The sequence below is a fragment of the Rhipicephalus sanguineus genome, chromosome 11 (assembly GCF_013339695.2).
Source record: "Rhipicephalus sanguineus isolate Rsan-2018 chromosome 11, BIME_Rsan_1.4, whole genome shotgun sequence".
NCBI lineage: Eukaryota > Metazoa > Arthropoda > Arachnida > Ixodida > Ixodidae > Rhipicephalus > Rhipicephalus sanguineus.
In genome coordinates this window covers 31,848,729-31,863,257 of record NC_051186.1, presented here as the reverse complement: position 1 = coordinate 31,863,257, position 14,529 = coordinate 31,848,729, and the positions used below count along the sequence as shown (strand labels likewise).

Below are 14,529 nucleotides of genomic sequence, written 5' to 3'. Positions count from 1 at the left end.
GAACTCCCCCCTCCCCTGGCTATGCCAATTACCTCCGCGATCATTATAATAGTGCGCAACCACTAAAGAGGCCAAAAATCGGGAAGCAGGAGGAGTAGATACAGAAGAAACGAAAATTACAAAAGGAAAGGCGAAAAAAAAAAAAAACAAGAACACTAAGCAAGCGAGCAGCCGGACTAGGTGAAACAAAATCATGAAACCGGAATTAGTGAAGTAGAAATCAAGGACGACGTTAATAAAGAATTTCGATAACCAATTACAGTGTTCGTTTGTTTGCTGATTCCTCACTGAAATAGCGCGATCCGCGCCAGGAGAAATCTGGCGGCACGCGGCTCAAGAAAATATAATCATGCCAGTAATAAGCTGAAACTGAGTTAGCCATTGAAAGCAGTGAAATGAACATTTAACTGGCAAAACGCGGAATAAGTAAGAATGAACTATTAAAGTAACGAAATATGATACAATTCAGTCCCTATGTGCCAGGCTTCGCTTTGATGTCTGAAGTGGACATAAGGATGATGATGATGATGATAATGATAATCAGTGGTAGAGGTGATAGGATTAGAAAACTTCGTGGCGAATAAGAGAATAAGTGCCGACCAAGGTGAAAAAAAAAAAAAAAAAAAACTTCAAGGGAACTGAAGTTTCGGTCCCCAAACAATCTCGACTAGATTTAATCAAACTCTCGACTTTATTTAGAATTCCGTTGCCTAAGCCAGCCCGAACAGATGGTGCGAACCCACCGACTCGCCAGCGCAAATTCAAGGACAAACCTACGCCAGAACGTAGGCCTTCCAGAAAGGACAGCCCTTCGAGAAGCGCTAGTTTAAGCCCAAATGCAGTTAAAACAAAATCTTGCTCGTGAATCCACATGGGAAGCTCGGTGGTTTTCCCGGAAGAGATCCCTTAGTGTTTTGCTTATTTTCTTTTTTGCCACTTCTTTTAACGACAAGCGGCATGTAGCGGCGCTCTTCTGGCCTCCTTCCGAACGTTCTCGTTCTCAGCTTCCTACGGAGCCAGGAACGTAAAACAATACCGCCTGTGTCCTTCACTTTACCGCCATTTTGTTTCTTTATTTCTGCTCGCTTTAGTCCGTTACTGTACTCGCAAGACGTGCGCACACGGAGGACAGACACCGTCTGCCGCCACGGCGGAACATGGAACGAAAAAGTGATGCAAAAACCAAAAAAGCGTGGAAGACGAGAGGAGTAACGTTTCTAGGGACGGACATCTTCATCCATTTTGTTTCGTGTTCATTTTCCTCGCTCTCCCGCGCGCTGTCGTGCTCGTCGTCTGCTTCGTCGTGAACTCGCAGCAGACGACGGCAACGGTGCCGCCTTCTAGCATCCCTTGCGGTTACTACCCCCAAAATCGCTCCCCCCACCCCCTCGCTGCGCCCACCACGCTTCTTCGCCCCCCCCCCTCCCCCCACCTCCCCCGCGGTCATGACTGATCGCCGATCGGGAATCCGAGACTCGCGCACGCGACGGCTGCCTTTGAGACACGCGAGAGGCCGCCCCTGCTGTTTGTTTTTCGCGGTTTTTCGGTTGTTGGCGCCGAGGTGGTGTAGTGTCAGCTCGAATGAAGGAAGGAAGGAACCGACTTTCTAACTTTCCAAAGGGCTCCGGCCGCGGGCGCAGCACAGAGGGGGAGAAACGGGGGAAAGGGGGTGGGGTCAACCTGTAGCAACGGCGGGACGGCGGCGACGAAGAGCGCTGAACCACACCGGAATCGCCCCACCGCCATTCGCGCGCTTCCAAGCACGACGAGACTCGCGCCATCTGTTGCCTTATCGGGCTTCTGAGAAAAAGGCCATCCCCCTTTCTTCCCTACTCCCCCCCCCCCCCACCACCTTTCCCCTCAACACCCCCGCGTGAGCGGACACCCTAGCAGGCCCTAGTAAACGTCGGGTGCGGAAGGAGACACGCTCGCAAGCCGATTAACAGGACCCCGACGCGATGCGCCGAAATAGAACGCGTTTCAGAGCTCTCCTGTATGTATGTGATGAGGTTGGCAAATTTTACCACGTCACGAGGAGCGTCAATGCGTTCCAAAACAAGAGTCCCAGGCGTGAAGGGCAATCCCGCGTCACAATATAGGCGCTACAAAACACACGGACCATTTGTACTGCGTCCGAAGCGTGCTAGACTGTTGAGCTCCGGTACAACCCGTGAGCAAGGGTTCCTAACATATTATAATCCTCTCTTCCTACTACGCAAGGCTCGAAGTCCGCTAGTGGACGGAGGATATGCGTTGCAGCTAAGTAGGCTAACAGAAATGAGCCAGAGTATTGAGGTGAAAACATGGAGATACATTAACAGTTTCTTCTGCCCCTTGCAAACTTTCTTTGCTGCGTGCACATGTTGCTCGTGACAGCAATAGATTCTATTCAGCATGAAAACGGGTACACAACCTGCGCCACACGTGCAGTGTATCTAATTCCACTAACTTGTGAAAAAGTTTACAATGGCCAAGCTGGCCGATGTTTAAATAATAGGCTGCGCAAGCACCACAACTCCTTGAACACTTCGGACGGGGCTAATCTCTCCTGCCATTGTTGAAACTGTGGATGAGTTCCACTATTTTCTGTCAGGATCCTTGGTAGAGGCGGGGGCGAAGTGGAACGCGAAATTCTCAAAGCATATAATATCAACATGCAGGGTGACTATTGTGTCAGCCCTACATCCATTTCTTTGATGCAGAAGGAACTTGGGTTCCCATCACTTTGGCGTTAGCTCCTCGGTTTTCAAGTAGCCCTTTGTTATTTTGTTGTTTGAACAGCACATGCACCCCTGGTTTTCCTCGAAGATGGTATTAAGCACAGTTGATAGTCCACTTCTTGTGTGTGCCACTTCTCTCTTTTGTCCTTCGTCCTTTCAACTGGTTTTAACAATCAATCATTGAGGACATTCCTGCAATATCAACACATTTTAGCTAATCAGCAGTGCTCTGGCCTATTTCAGGCTCGTAATACAGGCCTTGGTTTCAGCTGCCAAAGATAAAGCAAGTAATCACCTCAGTTTGAATCTACACCCATTAAATATCGCAACAGCAGGTAACACAAACCTGATAGTAAGTGGATACGATGCACATCCCAGAAACATACACACATGGCAATAAAGGAAATTAAATTCTGGGGTTTCGCATGCCAAAATCATGATATGATTACAAGGTACACTAAAGTGGTTGGCATAGGCGTATCTACCGGGGGGGCAAGGGGGGTGTTAGCCCCCCCCCCCCCCCCCCCCCCCCCCCCGCTAGATAGGCCCAGTGTATGCCATGGCAGTGCAGAAGTGTTAAGTGTTTTAGTTGTGCCGAACTGGAAGAGCTAAATAAAAAAGGTTTCCGCTTTAGTCTCCAATCAACCTGTTTCGCTTTCAGCGATCGCAGCGGCTTGCAAAAATGCGACAAATAAGGCAGTGGAGTCCAGCACATTGGGAAGCCCAGCTTTCAAGCTTGCCCCGCGACTTAAGTTCTACCGGACCAGGAAAATCATCAAGGTCCACGGTTTCCTGGACTAAGGAGATTGAATTGATAGCCGGGCCAGTTGGTCTTGATTCATCTTGAATTGACTTGTACAGTGTAAAATACAACTCGTATGGCAAAGAAGCACACATGACAGTACTGTTTATTTCTCTCTCTCCACCTCTCTCAGCAAAGCTGCGTTCACAGTATATTGTATACGAGCGAAAACAGCTCAACATTGCTATACTACAACGTAAAATATTTATTATACTCATATGAATTCATCTCGCCAGCTGCTATAATTAGCCTCCGGCTGTGTGAGCGATGGGCAGCCGTCCTGAATTGTATTCAGAATGAGACACTTTCCGGCCGAAAAAGTTTCGGTACAGTTCAGCATAGTAATGTGATGTTTAATGTGCAGACGTCATTCTAACGCCGCGAGATTTCACAGATTTGTGATGTCCCATAACAAGCAGGCAATCTTATGGCACACTGAAAAATTTTTGACGAATGGCAAAGAACCAATGTTAAAAAATATGCTGCATTGAATATAACGCGTTCTGTTATTTTTTACTCAGTCGAGCATAAGTGGTCACTACGCGACTGATCACTCTCGCGTCATTTGTTGCATTGCGCTATGAGCAGGTGTTGTGTGCACGAGCCAGAAAATTTCAACCAATCATAAACAGCTAACGACCAATGCAGAAGGAAACAATGCTGGGGAGTTAAACGTTATAATTGCCCACATTTTTTTCATAGATTCGCGCTTACACTGTTGGCATAGGCGCATTTACTTCGAGGAACCGGATGGCCCTCTAAGCAACGTCGCAAATGCAAATACGTCGAGTATAAAGAATGTAGTACACCTCCAATACCACAAATTCTTACATATTAAGGAAAACTTGTGGTTGACAAGTAACAACAATGGTTATATAAGAGTAATATAATAATAGTAATAATATTAAGAATACTAATAACAACACACTAGAAAAACTATTCGGACTAAGAGCAAACAAGGCAAAATATAATAATACGCAAACCTGAATATGTGCAAGAAGTTGCAGTATTAAGTATTGAAAAGAAAAGGTGCACTCATTAGCTACATTAAAATGCAATTATTTATTAGTCAGCAGCTTTTAGACATTAACGCAATTTCATTGAATCATACGAATCTATACTACTGGGAAGCCCACCATGGACATAATTGCATTCATGCATAAAGTTGTGTGGTTAATGTATAAAAAGTAATGCTTGTAATACAATTACAAGCATAACACGCATAGCATATGTGTGGTCGTCCCAGTGTATGCCCTGTAAAACTGACTGTACTACTTCTACAATGTTATTAAACATAGCTAAGCAAATTCTCATTGTATATAAAAAAGCGCATCAAACTGAGTGCGAATGAAGAAGTTCTCACTCTCTCTCTCTCTGTATGTGTGTGAATATATATATATATATACACACACACGGGGCCAATCGAGTGGAGGATACTTGCCCCCCCCCCCCCCCACCAGTCGCGAACAAGTTGATACGCCACTGGCGGATGGCTCTGGTTTCGACCACCCAGGTTTCCTTAACATGCATATAAAGCTGAGTACACTGCTTTTTTTGCATTTCACGCCTATCAAAATGCAGCTGCTGAAACCGAGTATTGCAACAACTTTCTGGAACTCAGCAACTAGACACTATAGCCATGGAGCTCAGATGGCAAATTAACACACTACAGTTTCATTGTTGCATTTGAAAGTATTGCTGTCACGACAACTAATGGTCTTTGATGTCCTATGCCATTTTCGGCATGGAGTAATGACAGCACTTCAAGTTTCAGTATCAAGAACACCACTTTTAATATGTTTGTGCGATGAGGTCACGCTGATTTCATACAACAAATGTCGTGCAGGCTGCTTGGTATCCACTGTATCAGAAACAATGAATGCTAAAAGGTTCTTCTGTTGGGCTAGCTGAACACACGGTAAGCCCAAAGCTGTGTCCTGTGTGTTTAACGTTCTGTTTTTTGCGTTGTATTGCCACAATGAATGAATGATATGCAGTCTAAAATTTAATTGCAGCTGCTTTTCAATCAAGAGCTGACAACGGAATGGTCCTATCAAGTCGTTCTAGATGAGAATGGCAATGTTCATTACTGTCCCTCAGCATCGTAAACCTGAATGACGTCCATGACGAGGTCGGCAAGCTTCTCTCGAGACAGGTTTTCGCAAAACGTCTCGTACCAGCTGAGCACACTGTCCTCTCCGTGCGGCACTCGCACGTCGTAGGCGAGCAGAGCCACCTGGAGAACGGCCACTGCCAGCTCCTGTGGAGGATGCCGCAGGCAGGTTGGCTGCAGGTACATGTCGCACAGCAGTGACCATGCCACTTGTGCCAACGGAATGTGGCACGGCGGACCGCTGCGTGTTCCTCCGCCTCCACCGCAGGTCAGCGGACCCACCCAGTCGCTCAGCGACCGAAGGTAGTGAAGAAGGTACTGCAAACACACTTCATTTTGTAGGTACGAAAGAAGGGGAATTTTTCCGAGGAGCTCATTAACATGTTAGACCCAACCAAAAAAATCTAATAGAAAATTAGGCCAGGGAAAGCATAGAGGCCATTAATTGTTGTCTAACTGTAGAGTGCTAATTGTGACGTAAACTCAACTGAATATCTGACACATAAATCAATGGTTGTGGGTTCAGATCCCACCGATGGAAAGGGCGGTTTTTCGTCCACTCCAATTCATTTTAATTTATGTCACAATTAGTACATTGCAGTTAAAGACAACAATTAACGTCCTCTATGCTTTCCCTGGCCTTATTTTCTGTTCGATTAATTTCATTTTGTAGAGGGCTATACGTGCGTGTCTCGATGGGCAGAGCAATTTACGCTAACAAGCTACAATCGAGTCTAACGAAGGAAAACTGTTATGTTGTCAAATTGTTGTGATGCTAAGGAAAATTGGGGGACCCTTTGTTGAAGAATTCTTCTATTGTGCAAGAGCGCGAGCGGACACAGAGAAGAAAAAGAAGATCATCGGCAGCGTTCGCCATGAACACTATGTCAGTGCTATAGTCTGCTTTGATGTAAATATATTCATTACCTCTCTCTCAACTGGCGTGGTTTATTCTACAAGTGGTGCCGAAACCCGGGACAATGTCGCCATCGAGTTTTGTCAAAGCTGCGTTGAATTTCTGACACTCTATTGCCAACAAACTGTTGCCGTTGGGATGGCGCTCCTCGGATCCAATGCAGCACGATGGTGGAATCGGTCCAGAAGGTCACGTCTATATTATGTTCAAATGTCTTGAGGGTCCTAATAAGGAATGTCGCCAACCTAGTAGCAAGCACCGCTCCCAGAAGTTCGAGTCTGGGCAGCGTTACTTTCTGCAGCGGTGCTACTCTTGATTTAGCCATTAGGAGGGCCGTAGAGATGGTCTTGTTTTGTCCATCGTATCTCAAAAACGCACAGGCTCCATAAGCTTTCTGACTGGCATCACAAAACAGATGTAGTTGCGCAGTTCCATCTCCTGGCAAAGCATCCACTCAACGATTGATGGCCGTCTCTTGAATTTGATGCAATTCTGAGCACCATTTACTCCACTGTATACCAAGATCTTCTGGTAGCTCATCATCCCAATCAACCTTTCTCTTCCACAGCTCTTGAAAGAGTATCTTCGCCTGTATAATGAAAGGTGCTATCAATCCCATTGGTTCAAATATTCTTGCCACCGTCTGCAGAACAGATCTCTTACACGGTTTTCGTTCAGTCTGCAAGAATCCAAGCGCCGACTTTGAAGCAACCGTCATAACGTCTGTCGACGGGTTCCATATAAGTCTGAGCACTTTCACGGAGCCCGAAGAAATGTCGGTTTCCTCAGTCGCAGCAAACAATTCACGTAGAGCCTTCGAGTTTGATGCCCATTTTCTTAGACGCATACCTGCTGATTCTATCATAACGTTGGCTTTCCGGTAGATTTGCTTAGCTTCTTCCTCTGTTGGAGCTCCCACGGGAAGGTCATCTACATAAAAAGATTCAGCTAACATCTGGCCTGTAGGCTGTAATTTGCCCTGGATGGACGTCAGGTGTTGTCGCAAAGTGGCATTTAGTAGAAATGGGCTCGCTGCGGTTCCAAAGGGAACTCTGGTCATCCTTCACTCTTCAATTTCAGGTTCCGGATTTGCTGTAGTTGGAACGTCTTTGAACCAGAGAAACCGCAGGACGTCTCGGCCTTCCTTTCTAATACCGATCTGTAGAAAGGCCTTCTCTATATCGGCCGTTAAAGCGATTTTATACATCCTAAATCGTACGATAAGAGCCACTAAGTCAGTCAGCAGATTGGGACCTTTTTCTAAGCATTCGTTTAGGGAAGGGTAGTCAGGTCCATGGGCTGACGCGTCAAAGACCACACGTACTCTTGTAGTCGTAGACTCGCTTCGTATGACGGCATGATGCGGCATGTAATAAATCCTAGATGGTACCTTGTCACTTTCTTCAATTATATGAAGATGGGACCCGTTCAGCGTGTCCCATCTTCATATAATTGCTTATGGTCGACTCATATTCTACTGCGAAATCACGGTTACGCTTCATTTTCTTTCCAAGTGACAACAATCTCTTTAAAGCTTCCGCTCGATTGCTGTCAAGTTTCTCGCCATCTTCTTTCCATGGAAGGGCAACCTCATAGCGGCCGTCGACAAATGAGAGCTTTCTCTGAAACTCTTCCAGTACCGAAGCATTGACTTTGGCTACGCTGTCATCATCTGGTAATATTCCAATGCTCTCAAGTTCCCAGAACTTTCGTAGAACCTTGTCGGTAGTTTCGCTTGAGGTGTTCACACGTAGTGCGCTCACTTGTGTGGCTAAGTTGACCGATGTACTGAAGAAGAGTGGCCCTTGAAACATCCATCCGAATGTAGAACCAAGAGAGACCAAGTCGCTGTTACCGGAACAACGTCGAATCTCTCCTGTCATGAATTTCCACAAGTGATCCGCTCCAAGCAGGAAGCTTATTCCAGGTACAGCGATCATTCCAGGTGAGAATAGCTTGTCAGCAATGGAGCACCCGCTGTCTTCAATCTCTTTTATGAACTCATGGTTCACTGGCACCTGCAGTACGTCGTTGCAAATGAAGGGAATTTCAATAGCTTGAATGACGTTCTCCGTGTTGTCGTACTGACTACGCAGTCGAAGTTCTACGATGCGGTGCAGCCTTGAAAGGGATCCTGTCTGTCCAAAGATGTTGATAGTAAGACTAATTTTTCCAAGCTCTTTCAAACCGAGCGTCTTGGAAACGTCTTCTCGTATAAAGGTGCGTTGGCTACCACTGTCTGCTATGCCACGGATGTAGGCGCACTTCGTGTGCCCTATAACCCACAGTCGAAAGGTTTGCAGCAAAACGTCTGCGCCGAGACTTGCGTATGAGCTTGTATGAAGGCTGTTCATTGCGACTGCACTTGTGTTACTTGGAACGCGGCAAAAGCGATAGAAGGCCTTCAGGCGACGGAAGAGTGTTATGATGATGCCATCAACATCCTCAAAAGTCGCTTCGGGGACAAGCGTCTCATAATTCAGGAGCACCTGCGACGTTTACGAGAGCTGCCGAACGTCACGCGCTCCAATGATGTCCAGGGCTTAAGGACTTTGTACGATTTCGTCCAATGCCACATACGCGGATTGAAAGGCCTCAACATTAGTTCGGCTACTTACGCCACGATGATCACCGACATATTGCTCAGGGCTTTATCGACAGACATCGTTGTTGGATACCACCGGGATCAAGCCAGCGGTGCGTCATCTTCCAACGAGACACCTGGTAGCAGCCGTGACATTTGCGCAGACGATGACTTGCAAGGTTTGCTCAAGTACCTTCGAATAGAAGTAGAAAGCCGCGAACGAAGCCAAAGCAATGAAAGTATGGAAAAGAGATACTCCCGACCTGGAGTGAAAAGTGCTTCGTCTTCTCAGCCACCGACAACAGCAGCTCTATGCGCGTCCTCGAAGACAGACAAGGCGTGTGTATTCTGTGGTTCAGCCAACCATATTACTGAAGAGTGTACCTGCAATATGAGCAGAGAAGGAAAACTAAAGAAGCTGACTTCAGAAAACCGCTGCTTTCGATGTACCATGGTGGGTCACCGAGCCAAAACCTGCCGACGAAAAGTAAAATGCGGCAAATGCCAAGGAAGACATGTGTCTTCAATGTGTGATCCGACATGGAAGCCAAAGAAGGCCGAAATTCCAAGTAACACAAGTGCAGTCGCAATGAACAGCCTTCATACAAGCTCATACGCAAGTCTCGGCGCAGACGTTTTGCTGCAAACCTTTCGACTGTGGGTTATAGGGCACACGAAGTGCGCCTACATCCGTGGCATAGCAGACACCCTTAAGCTTCGCCTTTAAGAGTTGAACGCAATAGCAAAATCCGGCCCCTAGTGCTCACTTCAACCACTAAGTGCATACTTGTGTGTTGTTACACACACACACACACACACAATACGCACACAGACACACACACGCGTGCGCGACGTTGTCAGGCCAGGAAAGCGTAGGTCAAACGCCAACAACGCCATGAAGATGCCTTGCTGAGAGCCAGGGAAGCTGAACTGAAGCATCACCATGATATGGATCCCGAACTACGAGCGCGGGAAGCCGATCACAGGCGTCAACGCGCAGAACTTCGAGCTCAAGAAGCGGAGGCCAAGTGTCAGCATCACCAAGACAACCCTGACATGAAAGCGACTACTTGACGTGAATGTCCCGCCAGCACTCATAGATGAGAAAGACTGTGCAGTGTGGCTACTTCCCTGTGCTAGAACAGCGGAACCATGTAAGCTCTTCTGTATTCGAGACATGTTTTTCACAATGTCACAGATGGCAGCACATTATCTAATGTTTGCTGTTTGCTTGATATGTTTTGCGCTAGATGGCCATAGTTGTCCATTTTTGGAGCTTTGTAAGTTTGTGTGTGTAGCAGCTGTTTATCATATACAAAGGGCAGCTACTTGCGTACGTACCTGAGTTTTATCAGATACAACGGGTGCTACTTCTGAATGGCGATTTGCTGGTGCAAAATGCACACACTGATGCTGATACTGAGCTTTCAGGGGTGCAATCTTGTACACATTCTGAGACAGAACGGAACGCAACATCATGAGAGAACGAAAGGGAGCAAACAGGCAATAAGCTAAGGGCAAGCGCCCTAGAAGAATGCGTCATGCTTTGATCGTCTGCCGAGGGAATTCAGAAAGGTTTTTAACGCCCCCCATGACGAAATATAGAATTATTATAACCGAATATCACCATTTGGGGGCATTGTTTTTCAAAGCCTGAAGTGGAACAATAGCTTGGTTTGGGCGAGTTGGTCCATCATTAGAGGAAACTTGAAAAGTACGAACGACAAAGACTAAACACACACATAAAGTGCCAGTACTGTTGTATATGTTTCGTCTTCGTCGTTTGCGCTTTTCAAGTTTCCTCTACAGAAAGGGAAGAGTGCAATGAATTTAACAATTTATTTGTGTTAATGTCTTGAATGGCGGCCAGGTGGTGTCGCAGTTTCACAAGAAGTTCAGCGAAGGCACTGGTTGCCATTTTCACAAACTATCGGCACAGGAGTAGATTGAGCCAGACACAAAGCAGGCTAATTGGATTCTTCGACCTGAGCGCTTACGTTTCAATCCAATCCAAGTCGTCCAGAGACCGTTCTATACCTGTTATATCAGAAAACACGATGTCTCATCCGTTCTGTGCGTAGCAGATGGCAAAATGACTGACAGCACTGCCCTTTCTGGTTGCTGTTCTCACGTTTGACCGTCAGACAAGCCTTGGCCAATTAAGTACAGCGCGTCAGAACGTTCTATCACAGCACGTGTACAAGATTGCGTCCCAGGTCTGTGGAAGAATATGATGGACTCACCCGGTGTGGATGGTCGACAGAGACTTGGAACTGCAGGACCCGTAGCATGAGCAGCTCACACTGGACAATGGCATCGCGCAGACACCAGTACTCTTCGGCCAGTGGCAGGGGGTCAGACTTTGGATAGGCACTCCTGCAAAAATTAGACAAACAAACAACTTGCACGAAGAAGCCACAAAGCCACTTGTAAGCGGCTGCTGGACGAAAACGCAATATCCAGTTGCTGCTGCCCTGTACCGGCTGGATTAAATTCATGCCTGTAAGCTTTCCAATGTTGTCCCTTTGTTTACTCTCCTGCCATCTTCGAGTGGTGATCACTGACAATTTTGACAAGGCACCATTGGCTAAAGTGCACCATGGCTATGTGCTAATGAGACCATCAAAGAATTAAAATGCCAATATAAAGTATAGACGTTATTGCGAACAGCGCTGCAATGGCCACCTTGGCCAATACTCATTGGCTGAAAGGTTGGTGTGAAAGTAGTGTTTTTTGCACCGGATAAACAACACCGGTTTTGTAAAGGAGTCAATTCGCTCCACCCGTGCATCACTGTCTGTTCTACCAAGCACAAAATGAAGTTTGTGCCTTGCATTGTGAGTGTTGCTTATTCGATTCCACTATCCTGTGGGAATAGGTATATAGGCCAAACTGGTCGCTGCCTTAATGAAAGGCTGGAAGAACATTATTACAGCGTGCACAAAGCAATTCAGAGACCTATAGGAATTCACTGCTGCAATTGCGGATCTACACCCCTTTTAATAATGCCATGTGAGTGTTGACCCTAGGACATAGTAGTGCCTAATATAGACGAGGAGCAACGAGATTTCCTACATGATGCGAAAGTGCCCACACATGTGCTATCGCCGTCTGCTACAGTGTTTCAGCGCCCCATCTTTGTACCTGTCTGCACAGGAAATGCTATTTCTTAATAATATAATTGTTGGGGCTTAATGTCCCAAAGCCACAATATCATTACGAATGACACCATAGTGGAGGGCTCCGGAAATTTCGACCATCTGGGGTTCTTTAACGTGCACCTAATTCTAAGTACACGGGCCTCAAGTATTTTTGCCTCTATCGAGAATGCGGCCACCACGGCCGGGATTCGATCCCGCGACGTTCGAGTCAGCAGTCGAGCACCATAACCACTACACCACCATGGCGGGTGCTATTTCAAAATCAGTCAAATCGTGCATGAAAGCTTGATGCCTGTTCCATGACTAATGATGGTGCAGATTTCTATCGCACAAATTTTGGATGATATTGCTTGATATTTTGGTCTGACTATACATGGCATGTAATCTGCTAATAAAATTAGTTGGAAGTCGGCACTGTCCCTGCTTATGGCCGGCTCGGCTGATTTTTTTCCCCCCTTTTCTTTGTTACACTATACCAGTTTATGTACCTTCCTTTAACATCAGCAACCACGGATTTTCCTTGGTCAATATTGACGTCTATAGCAGAGACCAACTGAGTGTAGTCTTGTCGTACATGTTGTAGCCAGGGGCTACTGCGCCAGGTGTGTACTGAAGGAACTAGTCTTCGTAAAGCTATGTACCTTGATACTGGTGAACAATAACACAGACGATTAGAAACACAGCACCATTGGAACGCCAAGCTTGAACTAAGTTTGATTGCACACAAAAACTCTTTTCATACTCCAGGAGGAGCCACAAGTGGCAAGGCGTAACGATAGGCAATCAGCCGGGCAGTACATTATCAATAGCAGCTAAACCATCTGTGCACAGTCAGTTGGCTCCTACTGGAGTACAAAAAGATCTTTTCTGTGCAATGAAATTTGGTTAAAGACTGGCGTTGTTGGTCTCTTTCTACTCGTCCATGTCCTTGTTCGCCAGTATCACGGTACATACCTATAACCAAAACCAACTAGTACATCTGTCTACGCTTGGCATAGGCGTGCGCAGGGTTCCCCATCAGGGGGGGGGGGGGGGGGCGAAGGTTCATCGCAGCGCCTCCCCCACCCTACTAAGTTAACGTATGGGGCCGATTTTGCCCCCCCCCCTTAGGTGATTAGGGAGGGCGCCCCCCCCCCCCCCCCCCCTGTGCGCACGCCTATGACGCTTGGCCGTAGTGAAGCAATATTGCACGGTGTTACCTTAGCAGAGCAGTTTCCAAGTTTTGCACATTATATGACCCGCCCGATTCCTAAACTGCCTCTCAGGGCGTATCCGTGTGACCGATAGTAGCGATGCACGTCAATTCCTCCTCCCCAATCAATCAATCAATCAATCAATCAATCAATCAATCAATCAATCAATCAATCACAATCGGTTCAAGCACGTACTTGTGGAAGACGTTCACCACGTCCCGTATTTTGAGGTAGTCCTCTTCAACTTTGCCGGCCAAGTACATCGCCGTCGCAGCCACCAGCTAGGAGAGAAAAGAACCGGCAAGACACAGTGAACTGCTGTTCCAATGCTTCACCGGCTCGAAGGAAGCAGCACTTACGTAGAAGTCATAATCGTCCTGCGAACACTCCTGGAAGAAGCGGTGAAAGTACGTGGCCGCTGTGGCGACAGTCTGCGGTTTAGCCTCCAGCTTGGTGCCTGAGAACGTAGCACGCGGGAAGCAACCGTGAAACGACGCTTTGCCAAATGTGCGAAAGAGAACCGCTTACCTGCTTCAAATATGAGTCTCACAGAGCCGACGTACGACGGTGTCTTTTGAGCAGCCATCGTATGGAGGCGGCCTTGCGCTTGATTTTGAACTTTGCGGACAAGGCCAGCGACGCTAGACGAGTAGCGTGTCGACGTGTGTTAACAGCTACTCTTGCTAAACGCAATTTAAAGCAAAACTTATCGCGCAACTACACGCCGGCGCGCCGGTAACGCGGATGGTCTGTTGTCTATGCGTGGTCGCGTCTAAAATATGGTGGCCATGACGTGTTTCCGGGCGTTTGCAAAGCGCAAATATATTGCCTTTGAGATTCGTGAACAAGAAAAAACGAGAGTTACGGAATTTGAAATGTAAATATCTTAATATGAATAAAAATATTTTAATATGTCCTATCAAAACAAAAATTATTGTATTTATTGAGTAGAAATTAAAAACAAAATATGCATGCAGTGATGCGCAACTTTGGTTATAACAGTGCGGCCAATACACTTGATGGTAAAAGCACGACCTACT

At 46.7% G+C, this 14,529-nt stretch overlaps 1 protein-coding gene across 1 annotated transcript; it reads right to left on the bottom strand.

Moving 5' to 3' along the window:
* Positions 1-5,583: 5,583 nt before the first annotated feature.
* Positions 5,584-14,270, bottom strand: LOC119374765 (cyclin-Q). Its single transcript, XM_037644947.2, has 5 exons — positions 14,018-14,270; positions 13,849-13,946; positions 13,685-13,770; positions 11,379-11,511; positions 5,584-5,953 (listed from the first exon to the last, which is right to left on the bottom strand). The coding sequence occupies exons 1-5, from the start codon at positions 14,073-14,075 to the stop codon at positions 5,609-5,611; spliced, it is 720 nt and encodes a 239-aa protein (XP_037500875.1). The 5' UTR covers positions 14,076-14,270; the 3' UTR covers positions 5,584-5,608.
* Between the last annotated feature and the right edge of the window lie 259 nt (positions 14,271-14,529).